Source organism: Gouania willdenowi, chromosome 4 (genome assembly GCF_900634775.1).
Source record: "Gouania willdenowi chromosome 4, fGouWil2.1, whole genome shotgun sequence".
Lineage (NCBI taxonomy): Eukaryota > Metazoa > Chordata > Actinopteri > Blenniiformes > Gobiesocidae > Gouania > Gouania willdenowi.
In genome coordinates this window covers 29,975,956-29,996,491 of record NC_041047.1, presented here as the reverse complement: position 1 = coordinate 29,996,491, position 20,536 = coordinate 29,975,956, and the positions used below count along the sequence as shown (strand labels likewise).

General features: G+C 37.3%; 1 protein-coding gene across 19 annotated transcripts in view; it reads right to left on the bottom strand.

Moving 5' to 3' along the window:
• fryl (furry homolog, like) overlaps positions 1–20,536 on the bottom strand; it is a 107,727-nt gene that overhangs the window by 40,935 nt on the left and 46,256 nt on the right. For 16 of the 19 annotated variants that reach the window (XM_028444186.1, XM_028444182.1, XM_028444187.1 and 13 more), the window contains 18 exons: positions 16,785–16,993; positions 13,126–13,179; positions 11,987–12,126; positions 11,751–11,847; positions 11,088–11,167; positions 8,816–8,896; positions 8,507–8,675; positions 6,710–6,802; positions 6,513–6,611; positions 5,252–5,353; positions 3,566–3,610; positions 2,493–2,596; positions 2,272–2,380; positions 1,348–1,434; positions 1,093–1,264; positions 562–694; positions 368–475; positions 59–296 (listed from right to left, as the gene is read on the bottom strand). In XM_028444186.1, the coding sequence (XP_028299987.1) occupies positions 59–296; positions 368–475; positions 562–694; positions 1,093–1,264; positions 1,348–1,434; positions 2,272–2,380; positions 2,493–2,596; positions 3,566–3,610; positions 5,252–5,353; positions 6,513–6,611; positions 6,710–6,802; positions 8,507–8,675; positions 8,816–8,896; positions 11,088–11,167; positions 11,751–11,847; positions 11,987–12,126; positions 13,126–13,179; positions 16,785–16,904 (2,031 nt within the window). In that variant the 5' untranslated portion in view covers positions 16,905–16,993. Of the gene's footprint in view, positions 1–58; positions 297–367; positions 476–561; positions 695–1,092; positions 1,265–1,347; positions 1,435–2,271; positions 2,381–2,492; positions 2,597–3,565; positions 3,611–5,251; positions 5,354–6,512; positions 6,612–6,709; positions 6,803–8,506; positions 8,676–8,815; positions 8,897–11,087; positions 11,168–11,750; positions 11,848–11,986; positions 12,127–13,125; positions 13,180–16,784; positions 16,994–20,536 lie in introns of those variants that run through there. The other 3 variants (XM_028444176.1, XM_028444178.1, XM_028444185.1) reach the window with 1 other exon arrangement.

Sequence of the window (20,536 nt, the reverse complement as noted above, 5' to 3'; positions counted from 1 at the left end):
GAGGTAAAAAAAAAAAAAAAAAAAAAAAAATGGCAGTAAAGGCAGCTTTTTCACTGACCTGTGCTTCATGACTCTTATTGCTGCTCTGAACCGCCTGCCTCCACTGGCTGATGAGCTGCAGCAGCATCTTGACCGCGTTGTCCAGCAGTGTGGGGTGGACATCCGTCACCTCTCGGACTATGAAGTAGGCAAAGCCTGAGAGTACATCCTCTCGCCACTCTGGAAAATCCACCATCAGAGCTTGCAAGGTGGTGAAGGCAAGGCCACGCAGCTCCTCGTCCATGTGAATCGTCAGCCTGGTGAGATATGGATAAGTATGAATCACAGCAAAGCAACTTCTCTCCAGTGGTGAGAAAAGGGTGATTACTTGGCTAGAAGCTCAATAAGGTCCTGTCTGCTCATGCCATCCGGTATTAGTCTGGGGATGGCGGCCACACAAGTTCGGAAAAGGTCAATCTTGGGTTTCCTTTCCCCCCTGCAACACAAATAAGTCATGAGAAGCTGCCAGAAGTCAAGCAAGTACACTATTTGCAGATGTTTGGAAACAGCTTTGTTGCATACGTGATCATGTCCTCAGGCTCCTTGTTGGACATCTGTACACTGGTCATGCTCATGGAGCGCCCCACCTCCTTGTCCAAGTGACGCAGGATGTTATCCAAGGCCTTTCTTACTTGTGGGTAGTAGAGGGACATTCCTAAAGACATCCAACAATGTCAGAAACAGGGTTCTTGTCAGCACAGTTGAGCCTAGGGGCCCCCAACGTTGTAATTTTGATCCCCTACGGTGTGTTTTCATCAGCATAGGGGGCTTTTCTGTTGTCTTTTCCTTTTTTAAATTGGTACCCTCGTAACAATTGCCGGTCCCACATAATACCTCATTCAAAATTGAAAAACGCGTATTCGAGTCTATACAGTGTCAGTATTTATTAGTGGCGGACCTATACCAGTTATACATTCCAAAATTTTGTTCCCAGATCCCCCTACAACACACGCGAACCCCCTACGCTGTGAAAAATACCTAGTGATAACCCCAAGTAAGTAAGTAAAAAAAACAAAAGCACTAAATCAGTGTTTCCCACACATTCCAACTTACCTATGACTTTTGCCTCTTCATCTGTGAGGGTTGTGTTCAAGAAGATCTTTTTGACACGCAGTGTGTTGCCTGAGGGCAAGATGATCCCCGTCGTAGGCATGGGAGGCTCCCCGTCTTTCTGCTGTAAACTGTCAGCGATCACCAAGAACGCACGCAGGCCGATATTCATCCTCTGCCAGGGCAGAAATATGGAGAAGATAAGATTGAGTACAACAATCCTACCAAATGAGATTTTAATTCAAACTGGTAATATACCTCTGGGTTGATGGTGAAGGTTTTGTGAGACTTGCCCACACACAGAAGGTCGTAGATGATCTCCTTCATGGCAAAGTCAAGTCTTTCCTGTAATGAGCAACAAATTACCAATCAGTATATCACAGCATCTGTATGAAGTTTTATATTTATTTATATTTACATTTAAGTTGAGCTTTTGTCCCTGGTGTGAGACAGGATTGGGGTCAATTACATTTTTCAATTACAATTCAGTTCAATTATCCATGTTCAATTGCAACTAAATTAGGATTATGATAATGCCATTTTTTCCAATTACAATTGAATTTACAATTATTATTTTTCCACTAAAAGTCAATTACAATTACATTCTCATTTACTAATCTTCGAATTCAAATAATCCCAATTACTGAGCCTTTAAAAAATAACCCCATAAAACTTAACCTTCCTTTTGTGTTAGCATCTCTTATGATAATGGGTCAGTTAATCAGCTGTAAAATACACTAAAAAATATCATCTTTCATCCATTTTGTTTCTCATCTCTTGGTTACATTGTTAGGCTTCCTAATCAATGGAAATATTGGTATTAATGTCTTTGGTGTGGGCGTCTGACCCTCAATTTTAATTTATTTTAAATGATAAAATGATACTGCTGAGAAATGAAATGTAGTGGGAAAAGTTGATATGAAACATATATTAATAATTATTAACTAAATTGTGTAAGACGCATACTGTAACATGGTTCTATAGTTTTGCATTTTATTTAAAAATGTAGTCTTTATAGAATTTCCATGTCAATTACAATTACAAATTAAATGATCTGAACTTAATTATGATTAAATTATGATTACAACAGCAACATATGTTTTCAATTAAGGTTACAAATATAATTGTGCCTTAATTGTAATTATCAATTACAATTGACCCCAACCCTGGTGTGAGATGTACCTGAGCTATGAACTGGATGATCTTGACAAAGATGTTGAGGGGCGTGTCTCGGGGCACTACACTGCGGGAACCTTTGGGGAAAAGTGCTGAAACGATGCTGAGTAATCGACTAGGAAAGACAAAAACAGGCTCATGGCAGAAGCAAATTTTGATGAAAAGGCTTATCCTCAACTGCAAAGAGATTGATTTAGTGGCCATTGGTTGATGGCACAGCAACTGACCTCTGCGTGACCGTGTTGCTCTCACACTTGATCCTGATGATGTAGACCCAAAGCAGTCTGTAGAGCGACTCCAGTGCAACGCGAGACATTTTGGGGTCTTTATTCTGAGGATATTTATACAAAAGACAACATTAAGGAAGTATAGATAATAGTATGTCAGTCTTTGGCTGAATTTTACCTGACCACTTGCAGTTAATTGTTTAAAAACAAAAAATCTTTCACTCATATTTTTTGCAAAACATCAGATATTGAGATGCCATTAGGAGCCAGTGACGAGGTCCTTGTAGGACTAATTTTATCATCTCCACTGCTTCCTCTTAGACCCCATCTACAGCAGACATGGGCAACTGGCGGCCTGGGGGCCACATGAGGCCCTCGGTATAATTTTGTTTGGCCCCCCAAGACTAATCCACCAAAAACTGTAATTCAAGAAATTGGAAGTAATATAAAGCCCAACATAATACACAAAAAACTACAAAAACACACAAAACAACAACACATATACACAATAACACCAAAGAAACACACAATGCTAACACAATTACACAAAATGACAGAACAAATAGACAAAATGTACACACAAGAAATAACAAAAAACACAAATAATGACTTATAAAATACACAAAATGCTTGCAGAAATTCCCTAAATGACTAAAAACTCGGAAAAAATATACAAATAGACAACAATGACTAAACTCTTTGTTGTTTCCTGTTTTAATGCTCAGATTGGTTGTTAACACTGGCATCAATGTTGATAATGTGGCCCTCGGATCAGACAATCACATTTTTGTGGCGCTGCTGTAATGAGAGTTGCCCATCCCTGATCTACAGTATTAAACGCAACTCCCCCATCAACAGCACAGCTAACAAACTCACAGTAGCTCAACCACAAAGCCTACTGTAAAGCACCATCAGACACTAAGTAGCTCTTTAATGTTTTCAACACAATAGCAGTGCGAGATTAACTCAAGCTTTGAGCCAAGGTACACCAGATGTGAACAGCGTTCCTTTCAGAATTAGAGCCACTTCACTGAAGTGAGCACTCGGCTCATCGCTGACACCAGATAACTCACCTGCAGTGTTTCAATCTGCTTTCTGATGCTGTTGTTAGACGGCATCTGGAGCGAGTGAATGTGAGAAAAGAAAAGAGCAAACGGCAGAGGAAAAAGAAAGTAGGGTTTGGGAAGGGACACATGCAAGTTAGAGGCAAAAATAGTCCTCAAATAAAACTACACAACCAAAGCAACTGATAAGAAACTCAGAACTGTTTATCTCTTACTAACTGAAGCCCAATATTAAGACAATATGTATGAGAAACAAAAATAACTAATAAAAAAAAAAACAGCATAATGACTTTAGGGGATATTTGTAGATTTGAATAGCATGCCATTGTTGTTTGCCATTACATGTGAAAGAATCCACATAAAGCAGGTGTGATTTGCTTTGGAAATGAGAATCAAACAGAGAAAAGTGAAGAAACTGAAACAGAGATAAAAGATGGAGGGAACTGATGTGAGCCCCGTTAATTCCACCAACACCAAATCTTAAGTGAGTCGTCCATTCATACACGCCCGAGTCAAAGAGGGATTTTAACTCTGTGGGGATCATTCTCCAAATTATGGCACCATCTGCAGGACATGTTGCCTTCTGTCTAAATCATATCTGAATTGTACTGTACATCAAAATAATGTGTTTCTTCCCAACAACAACTCATCCCAATAGTCATATAAAGTTGATCAAATGTTATTCCTAATATGATGTAGATCATCACCAAAGTGGTATCTTGTCTTTTTTTATACAAATAACTAAATATCCTTAGTTCAAGTCACCCCCAGCTCTCCAAAATTCTTCAATTTAAATTGTTAGGAAATGAATCAAAGCTTCCTAAGAAAACAAGAGTCAAGATCCCCAGGGTTAAAACCTCAAGTCGGCCAAAAATCCAGAAATTCAAAGTAATTTCCCAATAAAGCATTTCAATCAGTGCCAACACTAATTACAACAATAATAACTGAAATCTCAAACAATTTCTTGAGCAAAAAGTAAGAAGATCACTGAAACCAGCAGAAATAACAATCAAAGACAGCAGAAATTGGTCTAACGCAAAATCAAACAATACAGGATGAACAAAACCAATCACTTAGAAAGTCATTTTGTCAGTAAACTGGTTGATCCGCCTCAGAGCTGAATGTTCAGATGTTAGAGGAAAACAGGATTGATTCATGTTTCATTGGTTTACCAGGAATTATTTACAGAGCTGACTTAAAACAGCACTTGAGATGAAAGTTCTTTGCTTCTGGTTTAGGATGACGTGGTTAAGTTTAAAGATAAGTTTATTTCTTGCATTTGTTTCATTGTTACCATTTGATGTATTTTTTATTTGATTTTTTTCTGGAAGCAGCCATTTGCAACCTTATCAAATCAAGTGCTATTCTGGTCCAGATGTTGATTATTGATAATGAAGAGGAAGGTACACACAGAGAACAACAAAAACACGTTTACAAAAACAAATTCCCAAGTAACAAATACACAGGGAGTCGGCACCAATAACCACAAATGACTCATTGGCCCCAATCACAAGAAAACAGACAAAATTAGCAGAATTCATTGTATAAATGTTTCATAACTTGAGTCACAAGACTGATGTTGTATCTGCTAAGTTAAGTATGAGGCCCTTTAAAGTATGCTGATTAGAAGAATGCGGTCATTGTGCTCTTCTGTGAAGCTACTGAGAGCATCCTGTCAGAAACAGTTTTCTGTACCTTTAGGTGGGAAAGACAGTTCTGGAGGAAGATGTGCCAGTTGTTGAGAAAGAACTGCTTCTGACTGACACACAGCAGGCACGTCACCAGAGGATACAGGGCCTGGGACAAAGGAAAGTCAGAAAGTAGAAAAATCATTAGGCAACTTCCATTACCAAAGTCAGTGTTACTTTAGTACTGGTAATCATCAAACCAATATTTCCCACCAAGACAACCCAAGTAATTACAAAATACAGTTTCTAAATGATGACTGATTTCATTTATTAAAGGAACAAATTTTAATTTAACTAATACTAACAAGTTTTTGAAAAATTGAGTTCAATTTCACAGGCCAGACGCAGGTTTGATTAGCGCCAGATTTGTTGAACCAAGACCTTGCTGAAATAGCACCAGTTGGAGAAAGTGACATAGGCTACAAGAAGTTAAAAATTAAAGCATCATGCCACGATATAAAGACATTTAAGAACAAATGGGAAACAAAGTGATTGAAATCATCTTCTTACTTATTGGTGTGTTGCAACCAACTTTGATAGGTGCATATCGCCATGTTTTATTTCATTACTTTCCGTGATTGAAATCTGTTAGTCTGGAAAAGGTTACAAAGCCATTTCCAAGGTTTTGGGACTCCAGCGAACCATGGTCAAAACAGTGGTGAACCTTCCCAGTAGTGGTCAACCAACCAAAATTTCTCCTTGAGTGCAACGGCAACTTGTCCATGAGGTCACGAAAGAACCCAGAATGACATCCAGAGAACTAGAGGCCTCACTGACCTCAGTTAAGGTTATTGTTTATAACTCAACCATTTAAAGAAAGACAGTTGGTGAAAATGGCATCAATGGCAGAGTTCCCAGGTGAAAAGCACTGCTACCAAGAAAGAACACAAAGACTTGTCTCACATTTGTTGATATTGATATTGATGATCGCCAAGTCTTTTGGAGAAATATTCTCTAGACTGATGAAACAAACAATTACACTCTTTGGAAGAATTTGGATTGATGATCTGAAACATTTAAGTGTAATAAATATTTTTAAAAAAGAAAATCAGGAAGCGGGCAAATACTTTTTCCCAGCACAAAATATTAAAGTACAAAACACTGATCAATGTTTGAGTTTCTATTCAATAGTTCTCTGGCACTTGTTTGGAGTTTGTGTTGGAGTGCAATGTTTAAATAGCAGAAAAGTTTCTAGGTGTTCCAAAAGCACTGATAAAACACCAAATGGATTATTATATTACTGTAGATATAAAAGCTGGAGTCATTACCAATGAATGCTTCTTTCTGGAGCTCAGGTCAAACGTCGTCTGGTAGAGCATCTCCACAAACGTTTTCAGGCATGGCACATTAACCTCGTTTTTCACGGCCTGAAGATTGATAAAGAAACAACAATGAGTCCCAAAGTGGCATTTGTCATTTTAATTTTCACTAAACATTGAAGAAGTGGGATTGGAATATTTCTCACAGCTGCCACAGGGATGAGGATTTCCACAAAAAGACCAGCGAGGGCATGCTTAATGTCTTTATCCTTCACTTCCAGGAAATACTGGGCACACTCCTGAAAGAGAAAAAAGCACAAGTCAACATGGTAAACATGGTCACATGTTATACTTTAGTTAAAAAAATATGTCTGACCATTGTGCAGATTCATGCAATTTCTACTTTATACCTGCAGTATTCCCACTGCAACCCTCCCAATTACTTTCAACAATCTAAAGGGGTTTGTGGGAAGTTTTTATGCAGTTATTTGAGGAATTAGGTGTAAACTGTATTTCTATTCAAGCAAACATCCAAATAAAAATAAATCAACTAGTGTAATTGGACAGCTTGTTTTAAGAAGTGCACTTTAATAAAAAAAAATTAAAGGCCTAATCATATTTTATAAAACAGTTGTTTCCTACAAAGTAATTTGGTTGGAACACAGATATTCCAAAAGCTGATTTAGAGCAACATCATCACATCATTCTTACAATCAAATCACTCCACTGTACAACTGATCTAAATACCGTTAATTACGTTGCATCAGGGGCAACACTGCAGAACACTGTGTGCTCTCCACTTGTAGAACTATTTTTGATGGAGAAGCTAAATGATTAAATAAAACAAATCATAATCTCTTGTCACTTATTACTGTTAACTAACAGAATGCGGTTGTAGAACTGTTGTATAAAAGCAATAATACACTCGAGGTTGTGCTGTGTGATTTTCTACGACAGGGGTTCTCAACTCCTGTCACCCTGGGACGCACATTTTGCCACAGTCATTAAATCGTGAAATACTTTTTTTTTTGGTTGAATACACATATCATCTTTTTTAAAACAAATCTATATATTTTCCTGTGCAACATGCATTTCACCGCATGCCTGTCCAAAAAAAGTTCAACATGAGAGACATTAAGTATTTATTTATTTTTGACCAGCTGTCTGCGGCAAACCAGTTGAGAATCGCTGATCTACGGCTGAAACACACCAGTGCTGATATTTCATCACAACAGCACACACTCTTGTGTGATATTGCTTAATTATAGATGATAGCACTTTCTTACAATTTATCCACAAAGCAAAAAACAGAAAGTAGTTAAACAAGCCCAGGTAAGTTTTTATGCAGCCCTGCAATAGGCTGGCGACCTGTCAAATGTTTTTATTTGATATTCATCGTACGGAGTATAATGTCTGAGAAACATGTCATTTTTAAACCAGCCAAAAAAACAACCCGAGAGCCCCAGCCTCACAATAGCTGGAAAATACTCCAGCAGCCTTCAGTCTCATTGTAACTTGAAACATGAACGTTTGGATCTAAACAGCAATTATTTAAAATGGGAAGCACTTCCTAATCTGACCTGGAAAAAACAGACATCATCCTTGATGTTGTAACACAAATTCATCTCATTATTGCAAAAATGTGCATTACTGACAAGGCTCTAAAACATCAGGGAATAAGATACAGAGTTGTCTTAAAACTCAACTCGACACGTTTAACAAAATATGAAATGGCAAATTTAAGAAAGCGAGCACGGTACAGAAATGAATGAATAAGTCACTGTTTCATTCATAGCCATGAGCAGCGCCACAGCTACACAGTCGTTTCTTGGCAAAGCTCATCTTTGATCGTTACTCTGGCTTTATGAGCCACTGCTTCACAGAGCTGCTGAGTTTGAACAAACAGGAGCAGTAAAAAGCAAACTGTCTGATGCAGTGTAGCAAACGTACATTCTGTATTAGTCACACTTACTCCACATTTGATAACGGGCCACAACATTCACCTGCATGAACTGGAAGGAAGCCTCGAAATCCTCTACAGGATACATTTTAACTCTGAAGAACTTCATGCCCATGATGAGGCTGATGATGCTCTGTACGATGTATGGACTCTGCTCCTTCTGCCTCAGCTCTTTTAATTCTGTGATAAACTTCTTCCTTACTGCTTGAAACCTAAACACAGAAGATCACAGACCAAAACATAAGTGCTTTGACAAAATTTTGTAAAAAAATAAGGCAACAATATGTATAAAAAAATTGAAATATTTTAAGCAATTTAGCCACTATTAGATAGAGGGGGAAAGTGAGCTTACTTTGACTGTGTGAGAATCCCTATGACCTCAGCATAGAGGTCTGCTATGATATGCACATTACCAGTGTTGGGGCCACAGTATCTGTAAAGGAATGGATATAACATCAAGCAACATCAAATAAACAGGCAATGTTTTTCTTATTAAGCAGATCAACAACAAAACAAAACAGAAACATTTTGTTAACCTGCTTAAAGGTGCAGTCTGCAACTCTTATAAAAGTGACTTTTTGTCATATTTACTAAAGCTGTCACAGTCAAGGACAGCTTTACATCAAACTAGTAGTTTGTGTAAAAAAAACAGACTCATTGAGTTCCCTAGCTGCTCCTGCAGCCTTTGGCAGATTGCCAGAATGCACCACGACTGAGCAAAAAGAACCAATCAGAGTCAGGATTGTGTTTGATGGACTGTCTGACAGTCGCCGCCCCTTTCTCGGGCTGGAGTGCCATCTTTTTTACAGTATATGGTTTGGAGGAGTAAAAGATGGAATTAGCAACTTTCCTGCTAAAAAGGTAATTACTTCTGCTTGATTTATATTATGTTTGATTTGTAATTGTTACACTAGAACTCTGTGGTGCATGTGTTCTTCGTGTGCGCGCAGCAGCCTCCATGTGGCTGCTTTAAGTGACACTGTGTTGTTGCTGCTGCTGTAGAGGTGTGTGCACATTGAGAGAGAGAAGCGCTGCAGTAATATGCTTTTAACAGAACATGTTATATTACTGTGATGTTGCCGTCTGGCTAACGTTAGCTTGTTAGCTCCTCTGAGGGAGGGACTTTGAAAAGTTTGGAGGCAGGACAAGAGAGCAGCGGGGAGGAAGGGATCTGAGAGTTGCGGACTGCACCTTTAAAGGGCACACGACACCAGTTTTGACATCTAATGTTCTTAACACCACCTTATTGTATGAACAGAAATCCTGCTGATATCGGTAATAAAAGTGCCAGATGGAGCTCAGTTTTTCGTAATCTTTAATTTAACATATTTTTCACTTCTGCCGAGAGTTGCTACTGAAATCCTGCAGTCCGACTGTGACGTCAGCTCAGGAATCCTCAGATCATGAGCGATATGTCCGAAACGCACTAAAGTTTCATTTCTGGAGAAGTTCACTTACAAAATGGTTCCCCTTACAGATGAATGTAAGCATGAGTTGCAGGCAAACTTTCGGCTTGAAAGATTCATTCAGCCTTATGGAGGTGAACTAGAGCAGGGGTCTGCAACCTGCGGCTCTGGTGCCTCATGTGGCTCTTCGACTCTTTTGCAATGGCTCCCTATAGTTTTAAAACAAAATGCTGTATATTGAAATAAAGAGTAATTTTGTTTTTACAGAGGCTATTAATGATTAATGACAAATAAAATCATGATATAACAATTTGTTAACCTAAAAATAAATCACGTTGTATAATGACTCAGCACCTTCCTATTTCACCACCTGCAACATCTACAGACCATTAACTTTCCTGCACCTGCGGCTAACCTTAAGTTTTAAATCCCTGGTAAGATAATTAAACCAACAAAAACACTATTCTGGAAGAAAATAAAGATCTTAATTGTGTGGGAACAGATTCATTTAACCACCAATGTGCTGGTTAAATATGCATGCATTATGTGAGGCAAGAAATTAGCAATTAGCATGTGTTGATCACATGTTCATGTGTCATCAAATTCAAGTTACTTTTTGTGGCCTTCCAAATACATTAACATTGAGTTCATGTAAACTGAGATGCATAAGAATTTGAAGATCCAAGATACTGTTTTATTTCTTGATGTCAATTTATTTTATTTTAAACTGTCTTTAATTTTGTATTTACATGATCAATATAAATCAAATCAAATTAAATCAAGCATTATTCCATATAAATTTAACTGTACAGAATTCAAGACACTGTATTGTCTTCATTGAGATGGTATTTTTAATCCAGGTGAGGCAAAATGGTTCCTTTGAGATTAAAGGTTGCAGACCCCTGAACTAGATAAAGGATACCAACGTCTCCTCAGTAATAAGGCAGAGAGTTCCATGGCTACTTAATTCCTCACAACCTGGCAACACACACTCCACAGCCAGGCGCCCAACAACATGCAGGTTTTGTAGTTTACAACGTAGTGATGACAACCGTCTGTTAATTTTGGTGTCATGTACCCTTTAATATAACCCAAAACCAGTAGGACTGATAAAGCAGGAATTATTAAATAAATGAATGAATGACTCCAAAGATGCTAGATTGTCAAATCAGCACCACATTTACCATGGAGTCTCATTTATCTGCAATGCCTACTTACCCCTCTTTGTGTTTAAAGTGCTTGAAAGCCAGGTTTAGTACTTCGTGTACCAAAGCATCTGGTACTGGATGAAGAGGAATCTGTGACGGAAAAACAGAATAATTAGTCTTTTTAGAGGTGTTTATAGTTCTCATCCTTTTCATTAATTTGCTATCCTGCAGGACCAAAGCCAAGGACAACTTTTATCTGGTCTCCTGGGATAAGCCTGAAGATCAGAATGTTGGATTTGGACAGCCTGCTTCAGAAACACGCAGTTGGAAGTTGGTATCCGACCTCTGAATTTATTCACTCCTCTTTGCTGCAATGCCTTCACAAACAAACCAGGAACGCAAATTTGTGTATCTGTAGATATGTTGATTCCAACATTTTCAGTCTTGGTGAAATAAAACCTCATCCACTTCTTAGCAGTTGGGGTACAATCACTTCATCATACACTCAATAGAATAGAATAGAATAGAATATCCTTTTATTGTCCTTGTACAGGGTACAACGAAATTTGAGTGCAACTCCAAGGTGCCAGTGAGAGAAAAAATAAATAAATATAAAACACAGCAAAAACAATAAAAAATTTAAATATGACACAATAAACACTCAATATAAAAACTAAGTGAAGTAAAACCAATTATAGAAAAGGGTGATAGAACAAATATATAAATCCCTCACCTGCTTTAGAACTTCCACTGAAACTAAACAAAACATAAAATCTATCGCTAAATCTCTTCGTTCCAGAAGATAATCCTTATCACGATGCTGTTCATCCCTGCAAAATACAACACATGGAAATGTTTTTGAAGCAAGTTATTCAACACAAGCACAAAAAAACGAAAACATTTACAGCCAATACTTTAAAGAACCAATGAGGGAGATAAAAGGCGTGCATGGAAAAATGGAAAACTTACCCTTTAGACTTTGTACTGGAACGAGGTCTGTACTCGTACGATTCATCTTCAGTACCACTCTGCCGCCGGTACCAGTCGAACAGCGTGCGCAGTAAGGAGGGCAAACAGTGTTCTGCTATTGAGCTCATAGAGCTTATTAACTAGAAAAAAGACACACAAAAAGAGTGATAAGAAGAAAGTAATAGCCATGTTGCCAACCACACAAAATAAATTGAAGCTAATAATACAAAAAAGAAACAAAGAACTCCAATTGAGTGACTGCATTTTCCATCTCTTCACTACTGAACAGAAGCTGTTATATTTTTAACCAAAAAAATCCTCAACTATTAAAAGCTAGTCTGGCAAATGATTTTGGATGATAAGATGAGCACATCTTTGTGTACATGGCAGCCACACGTGTCATAAATATGGCAACAAAGGGCTGCCCTCCAAAATCCTTGTCAGCACTTTGACTCTCTGCATAGGCAGTGTTAGCAAATCCATCAAAGCGTTTCTGTATAATGTACTGCTTTGAAGTGACTGCAAAGGTAGCTTGTAAAGAAAAAAAAAATCCCAATACATAATACCTTCTAACACATATTGTAGAACACAAAAGTCATTTAACAGTGTAGCATTGCAGGTAAGACGAGGTCAGCATGCCTGACCGGTTACAGTGAACATGTCTGAGGGACGGAGCAGCGTGAGGAGAGAGTTGGATGATGGATGCAGGAAAGTTATGTAATCGCTTGCTCGGCCCTTATGGCGCCAGGCAGATACACGCCAACAGCCAGTGCTGATTTACTGCTAAGGATGACACAGCAATTCCCCAACTCACACTTTAGAGCTTCCGATACCCGTTTTCTCTCTCTCACTCACAATAAGGACAGCTGGATCTATATCACTGGATCCTCATTGGCTTTGTGTTGAGCTGAACAAAGCATTCTGCAGCGGGTGGACCTATTGTACAAAGTTCTGCAACAGCCGCAGATGAGGGACGGATGGCCCATTGAGTGGGGGATTGATCGGATGGAGTTGGGGATTGAAATACTGCATACAAACAGAACGGGCGGGGTAGGTGCTGCAGGACTGTCACATTTAGGCACTTAAGTATGACATAACATTTCCCTATTCATGGTCATCATTAGCACAGCTGAACTGACCTGGTCAAATTGCGCGTCCTCTCCTCTCTGCAGGGATCTGGACAGGGGTTTCTCCTGTTGGAGTGAGAGCAGAGGGAAGGTGAGGAAAACTCACACTAGAGGCCTGATAATGGCTCAACACAGATGAAGTAAGAGCTAAATCTCTTAGCAGGGTTGGGCTCAATTATATTTGTAATTGTGTAACTGATAAATAATTACAATTATGGTGTAATTAGAATTGTAACTTTTTAAATATGTTGCTGTCGCAATCATTTATCAGATGATTCATTTTGTAATTGTTATGGAAATTTGATAAGAATTGTCAAATATAATTCAACATAAAACTGGGAACCATGTTACAGTTCTACACATACGTAGTTAATTATTAAAATATGTTTCATATCAAGCTTTCCCACGTTTTACCATTTAAAAAAAATTGGAAATCTTGTGGTATATTGACACAAAAAAAGCCCACACCATAAATATTAAAACCTATAGTTTCATTGATTAGGAAGCCCAATAAGGTAATCAAGAGATGGTAAAGTAATTAAATGATATATATTTGTTTTAAGTGCATTTTAGAGCTTTTTGGGAACATTATCATAAGAGACGCTAACAGAAAGCTAAAGGAAGAGGAAGGTTAACTTTTATTAGGTTATTTATTTTAGGCTCAGTAATTGTGATTAATTGTAATTGAACTTTAGTAATTGAGTACGTCATTTTAATTGACTTTAAGGATAAAAAATTACTGTAATTTTAATTGGACAAAATGCTGGTCACTGCTATCATAATTGAACATGGATAATTGAATACGGAATTGTAATTGAAATATGTAATTTACCCCAACCCTGTATCTTAGTGTCCAAAATCATCAGAATGAAAAAGTACAAAACTGTCAGCAGAAACTAACAGATTAATACACTTTAGGAGTCAAAAGATCATCACTTGGAAAGAGCAACTGAGGAATTAGCATACAGTAGCTGCAGCAACACTTTCAGATTAGCACACATTGAACATGGTAACAACTCGTACAAAAACATTATATCATAACCTTTTATCAAACATTCATGTAAAACTCAAGATTAAGATTCTGACTTAAACTCCATGAACAGTTTCATCCCACTAATAAGCAATTTCCATTTGTTTTTGAAAATATTATTCCAAGAATAAAATGTAACATTAATTCTTGTTCCTGAACATAGGTTTAAAAACAATGATTTAATGTTAGAATAAAAACAATCGACCAAAATGAACCAAAAACAATTTAAAAGACAGACTGTGGTTATAGGGGTACTCAATAGGGATGTGCATCGTTAACCGGTTTCGTTTGGGAACCGGTTCATAGTCCAAACGATTCTTTGGAATCGCTAACAAAAAGCCTTTACGATTCTGCTCTGTATTGTTTCCAGGCTGCGACGCCACTGTAAACAAACACACCCCACTCACAAATTTGCGATGGCGTCACACACACACACACACACACACAATCTGCTGCAGAGCAGAGCTGAGCTGCTTCATGCGATGCTGTAGAAAAGGCCCCAAAGTTAAAGATAAATAAGTACTGTTGTTGATGGAGGTCTCGTTTAACTATGTCTGATGTGTGAGGAACATGTTTTCACCGCTGTTCACGCCAGAGGTGAACTTACTCATATGAAATCAGATCAGTATGATATTCCAAATGGGTGTTACGCAGAAAGCTGTTGACGAGCTGACTAGTGGGCTTCGACAGTGAAATGATAACTAGAAGTTATGTGTGCATAAATGAAAGAGTGATTACCCACCTCTTATATAGTTTGTCATATTATTGGTGTTTACTCATGTTGATGTAGTTTGGTTAGTTAATGTGAATGAAAGCCAGAGCCTGCGTGCTCGCTGTATGTGTGTGTTCATGATAGAGCACCTGACTCAGTAGATCAGTCCTACATACGTCATGTCTAGTTAAAGCATGTTTTTTATGCACTTATAACGTAGTGTTGGGATGGTTCATGTTTGAACAGTAATTCATAGTAGTTAGTGTGTAGTGTTGTTACTCAGGCTGCTACTCAGTTAAGCTAATTCGGTGTGAGGATGTAGTAGCATACCTGTATATACAGTATTGGCCAACGTTGTGTGATAATGATAAAACTGAGGTTAATTAATTATCCTAAGCCAATAGCCACCTGACTTGTGAACTCATTTTACTCATTTGAGTATTGTTTATTTGTTTATTGAGGACTCATTTGAGTATTGTTTATTCTCAGCGGTGAATAATTAAGATTTATATTGATAAACCTGATATTTATTTTAATAAACCAGGTTGTATTCTTTTCTGTACTCATGTACGACTTGTTTTTCAGCCTATTTGGGAATCGATAAAAAACAGATCAATAAGCAGGAATCAATAAAGCATTGGAATTGCTAAATCCTAATCAATATACATCCCTAGTACGCAACCTAAATAGTTTGGAATTTGAAATTACAAAGACAGCTCAAATGAAAGACAATATCATGTAAGCTTTACTAGTAGGAATGAGAGGTGATTTATAAGCTGCATGTGCATAAAGAGCGTGTTTGGGGAGGGCAACGTGTTTGACAAACTGTGACAGTGATTACTCAAGGAAGGAAGTGCTCCATTCATACAACTCCAACTGTTTTTTTTTTTTGGTTAAGCCTTCAGAAATGCAATGCCCACAAATGAAAAAAAAAAAACATGTGTAATTGAGGGCTAAAAGTTTATCTAAGTGACTCGAAAGACATTTCTTAGACAAATTAGTAACGAAGTTTTATTATTTATCTTTCAACTAATCATCTAAAGCCTAGTTTCCCAAAGCGGGCACACAAATTGTCATGGGGGTGCATTAAAAAAAAATTGGAAACTAGAACATAAATTGATCAGCAGTTAGGAGCCATATTACAGATGTAAGACTACCCATGGTCACAGATTATTATTATTATTTTTTTAATTCTATATTGTTCCCATGTTCATCAACAGGATTGGTAAAATTCAGAGACATTACATCAGTGATTCCCAACAATTTCGGGTCGTGATTCAATTTTAAAAATCACACTGTTTTTTTTTCTTTCTACAACTAGCTTTTAACAAAGTTTGCCAATGTTAGTGCACAAAGTGACAAGATGCACCAGCTCAGATATTTTTATACTGTATTTTATTTGTACTAGATTTATAATAGAGAAAGTTTTTTTTTTTAATTATTATTATTACAACTTATTAGACAAGGTTGAAAACCACTGCATTACATGATTATGTTTTTTTAAGTGTGCAGAAGTAGGGGGTACATGCAAGACAAGTTAAATTTCTGAAGGGATAAGGGACTGAAAAGTTTGGGAACCACTGACCTAAAGTGCATTTGTGTGGTGGGTCTCTTTCATTTATTCGTTTCAGTACCTCAAAAAAAAAAAAGTGAAATTACTCGAGCTTGATATCCATACATGCACAGCATAATTTGAAACGCTTATAATGAATAATACACATAAAAAATATCATGTGTATCTTAAAATATTGCATGTCTCTGCTGCATCATTCACTTTCCCACAGTGGCTAAATAAGTGAGAAAAGAGTGAAAATGATCTCAGCGTTCTGCGTTTCAGGTCACATGGTTGTGTATTGAATTTCATTTCCTGCCTTGCCTTACAGTGCCTTTCACCCCCCCACACAAACCCCACCCTCCACCCCTCCTTACCAGCGGCTCGGCCATCACAGTCTCAATCTTCTTCTCAGCCAGCACAGCAAACTCAGCAAACAGGCTCTTGATGACAAACTCCCCAGGCTTGAGCTCTGGGTCAATGGTGATGCTCGACATGGTGGCGATGTTGTGTTTCTCCCACGAGAGGGGAGTCACCGAAGCAGGGGCACGACGCCTACTCACACTGCTGCTGACTGGTGTAGAAGCTGCAGGGAGGACACAGGGTGTAGGTTAAGAAACAAATGTGGGAGTCACAGACAAGACTAGAAACATCCGTCTTAAGTATGAAAGGTCATGAACTAGTTTGATTCAAACAAACCAGGTGGGTGGAGAATCCAAAAAAGACAAACAAATCAGTCGCGTAAATGGCCGACTTGAACCTTTTGTTGGGATTATTTTAAATAATAAATTATTGATAAATAATTTTGTAAAAAAAAAAAAAAAAAAAATCCATCTTAAAGTTCTATGCAGATAATTGTTGTTGCAGAATGAATAATAAAATACCAGTAAAAATCTAACTTAATTAGCAAAAGATCAAGCTTATTATCGGTTTGACGCCCTTCTTCTCAAACAAGGGTCGTCAAAGTGATCCTGATCTAAAGAACGTCTTCATGGAAACCCTGACCACACATTTTCCTCTTTTCCCAACTTCATAGTAGAATCATAAAATGTGTTTTGTAGAGAAAGTAAATAGAGAAAACTTTGGGAGGAGTATAGTTTTATAAAAAGGAATAAAAGCAAAGACCAGCAAGTTGAAAAGTGTTAAATGAATGTAAAATAAATTGATTCCTCTCATGCAATACTTTGGAAAATGTATTGTAATGATATTCAGTTTTATTCTGTGAAGTTGCTTCCAATGTTCTTGCTTTTTGTGGCAGCATACAGGCTACTTGGGTTCCAGTGTCACCATTTGTAACTCAAATCCAAAGAGAGCTATCCCACCCATGTAAGCTATGAAGAAAATGCTGAGCTTAGAGGAGATTTCATGAATCATGGAAGTCAACCATGAGAAGCTTTCTGAAGAATTTCTGCCAAGAATTTGAAATAACCATTTCAGCAACTATGAAATGTCATGATCAAGTATAATGCTTAAAGTCAATCATATTTTGTCCTCAAATATGCCATATGTGGCCCTCAGTCTAATTCTGTGCAGAGCCCAAAGCAAATCCCTAAATATTGTATTTCAAGAAGTTGAAAGGAATATATAACCCGACATAATACACAAAATAACTCCCAAAACACAGACAGCAAAATGCAAAAAGTGTACAAAAAAATTCAAAAACACACAAAACGACAGACACAACAACCACTTAAACGAGCAAATTGACTGCAAAACACAAAAAACAACTAAACATTACAGAATAGCTTTAAAGACACACATACTGTCAACATAATTGCACAAAATGACAGTAAAATACAGAAATGAACAACAACAAAAATGCAGAAAATGACAGATGTACACATATTTACAAGAACACAAAAAAATAAGAAAAACACAAAAAGTCTAAAAATTGACAAAACAAAACCACACAAAGACAAAAAAAGGTGACAAAACCCTTTTCCCCCCTTGTATTAATGCTCAGGTCAGTCATTATTCTAATGCTGACATGAATTTTGATAATGTGGCCCTCGGATCAAATACAATCACATTTTTGTGGCCCCCGCTGTAATTAGTTGCCCTTCCCTGAGCTAGGCATTAAAAAGCCTAATTCGAGTTAAATACAAATCAGTGAAAGAGCATTAGTAACGATCAAAAAGAAGAAAATTAAACAGTGTGCAAACTAACCAACTTAAGCAATATCTAAAATAGAGGCATTAAAAATATTTCCATTTGTTCTTTAGAAAAGTCAGAATCTTTGTGTATATTTACATGCAGCACAGAGAATTTGGTCACAAATGCAAAACCACTAAACAGCTTATAGGAAGATTGGTTTAAATTATTCACAGAGGTAAGCCCAGGAAGGAATGAAAAGGTAACGTCTGCAGACCAAGCTCAACGAAACTAAATACAACACACTGCAATAAAAAATCTGTTATGTAAATGATCAAAAAAGAAAGAAAGAAAAAGGAATTTGAAATACAGTAAAACTACATGGACAATGTTTCATATCTTGGCCCAGCACCAGCTTATTTTGTTATTGTGCCAAAAGCAAAAGATTGACTCCTTAAAGCTCATAAATTTGCTATCGTTCAAAGAGTTACTCAAGAAAATTGAGTGGCAGTAATATCATTTCACAGCTGGGACACAACAGCTTGCCCTCAATAGTTGCTGCGCAGCCAATTGCACAAGAGAAAGTAAAGTGACCCTTTACCCCATTCCCTCCCAGGAAAGGCCTCGAACTGTTTCTTCCTGGTTGTCCCAGAGACGCCTGTGCATTCTGAACACTCTGAATAAGGAACAGAAGAGCAGCAAAAACATCTCCTGCTGAAAAGACAACATTGCTATGTCTATAACTACTTTGAAAAGCATTTGCACATTGAATCAGGGCCAACCCAAGATATCATCTACGAGTCTGCAGCCAATAAAGAAAATATTCCTAGTTTTCAAATGTCAGAAAACCAAAATGTTGTTGGATTTCAGCCAAATTACATAAAAAAACCCAACTATGCAGACTACTTACAGCTCAAATGAAAACTACATTTGAAGAATAGAAACCCGACATTCAGATTGCCATCATGATGCTTTGACAGTCAATGTGATGTTGCTTAGCGGGATGCTAAAATATTATAGTGTGTTAACAATAAACAGGTTGGAGTTGAGTAGTCTGGGTAAACCATTTATATAATTACATGTATTTCTTTTCTATGTCTTTATCTCATCTATACATTCCTGGATAGTAATACAATAGATAAATAATAATTTCAATATTAACAAAAAGACAGTCATCAACATCCCCCGCCAGATTGGTTGTCATTATAACTCAACCTTTTCTTAAATATCCTAAATCTAAGAACTTAGATGTATACATAAAAAATATTAGCACATCAGAACATAAAATAACTAGCTATCTTAAACTGTTTCTAAGAAAAGCTGTCTCCTTTGAAGATACCTCGAACAGAGTACAAAAAAAAACAAGGCACAAGGGCAATAACTACTGAAAAAATTTTTCATTTTAGAACTCTATCAAGGTATTGATACCCTGAAGTCACACACTAAATTTGGTTATCCTATCTTAAACGATTTCTAAGAAAAGCTGTCCCCTTTGAAGATACCTCGAATGGAGTAAAAAAAAAAAAACAAGGGCAATAAATCTGGAAAAAAAAATTGCACGCTTCTCATTTTCGAACTCTATCAAGGTATTGATACCCTGAAGCCACACACCAAATTTGGTTATTCTATCGTAAACAGTTTCTGGGAAAAGCCATCCACTTTAACTCAGACGAACGGAGCTTAAACCTATATCCCCCTACCACACTTTGTGGCAGGAGATAATATGGGGCGCTTCATTAAAAAAAAAAAAGCACAAAACTAATAAAGTTTAAATTGCTATTTTCCAGTCTACTCATGCACTATAAAATGGTATTTATTTTCCCCCAATCTGTTTACCCATCCCTCAGAGTAGGTTGACTCACAAAAAAAATTAATGAATAAAATGTCTAGTACTGAAAAGCTTTACTTGGCAGTTTTATGCCTCCATCTGTACTGTTGATGTTTTCCATGAGTTATTGTGTCCTGTCGGCCTTTGTGTGTGTGCACATAGGTGATGCATAGTCCCATAAATGATGTCACACAATTACATAGATCAAAA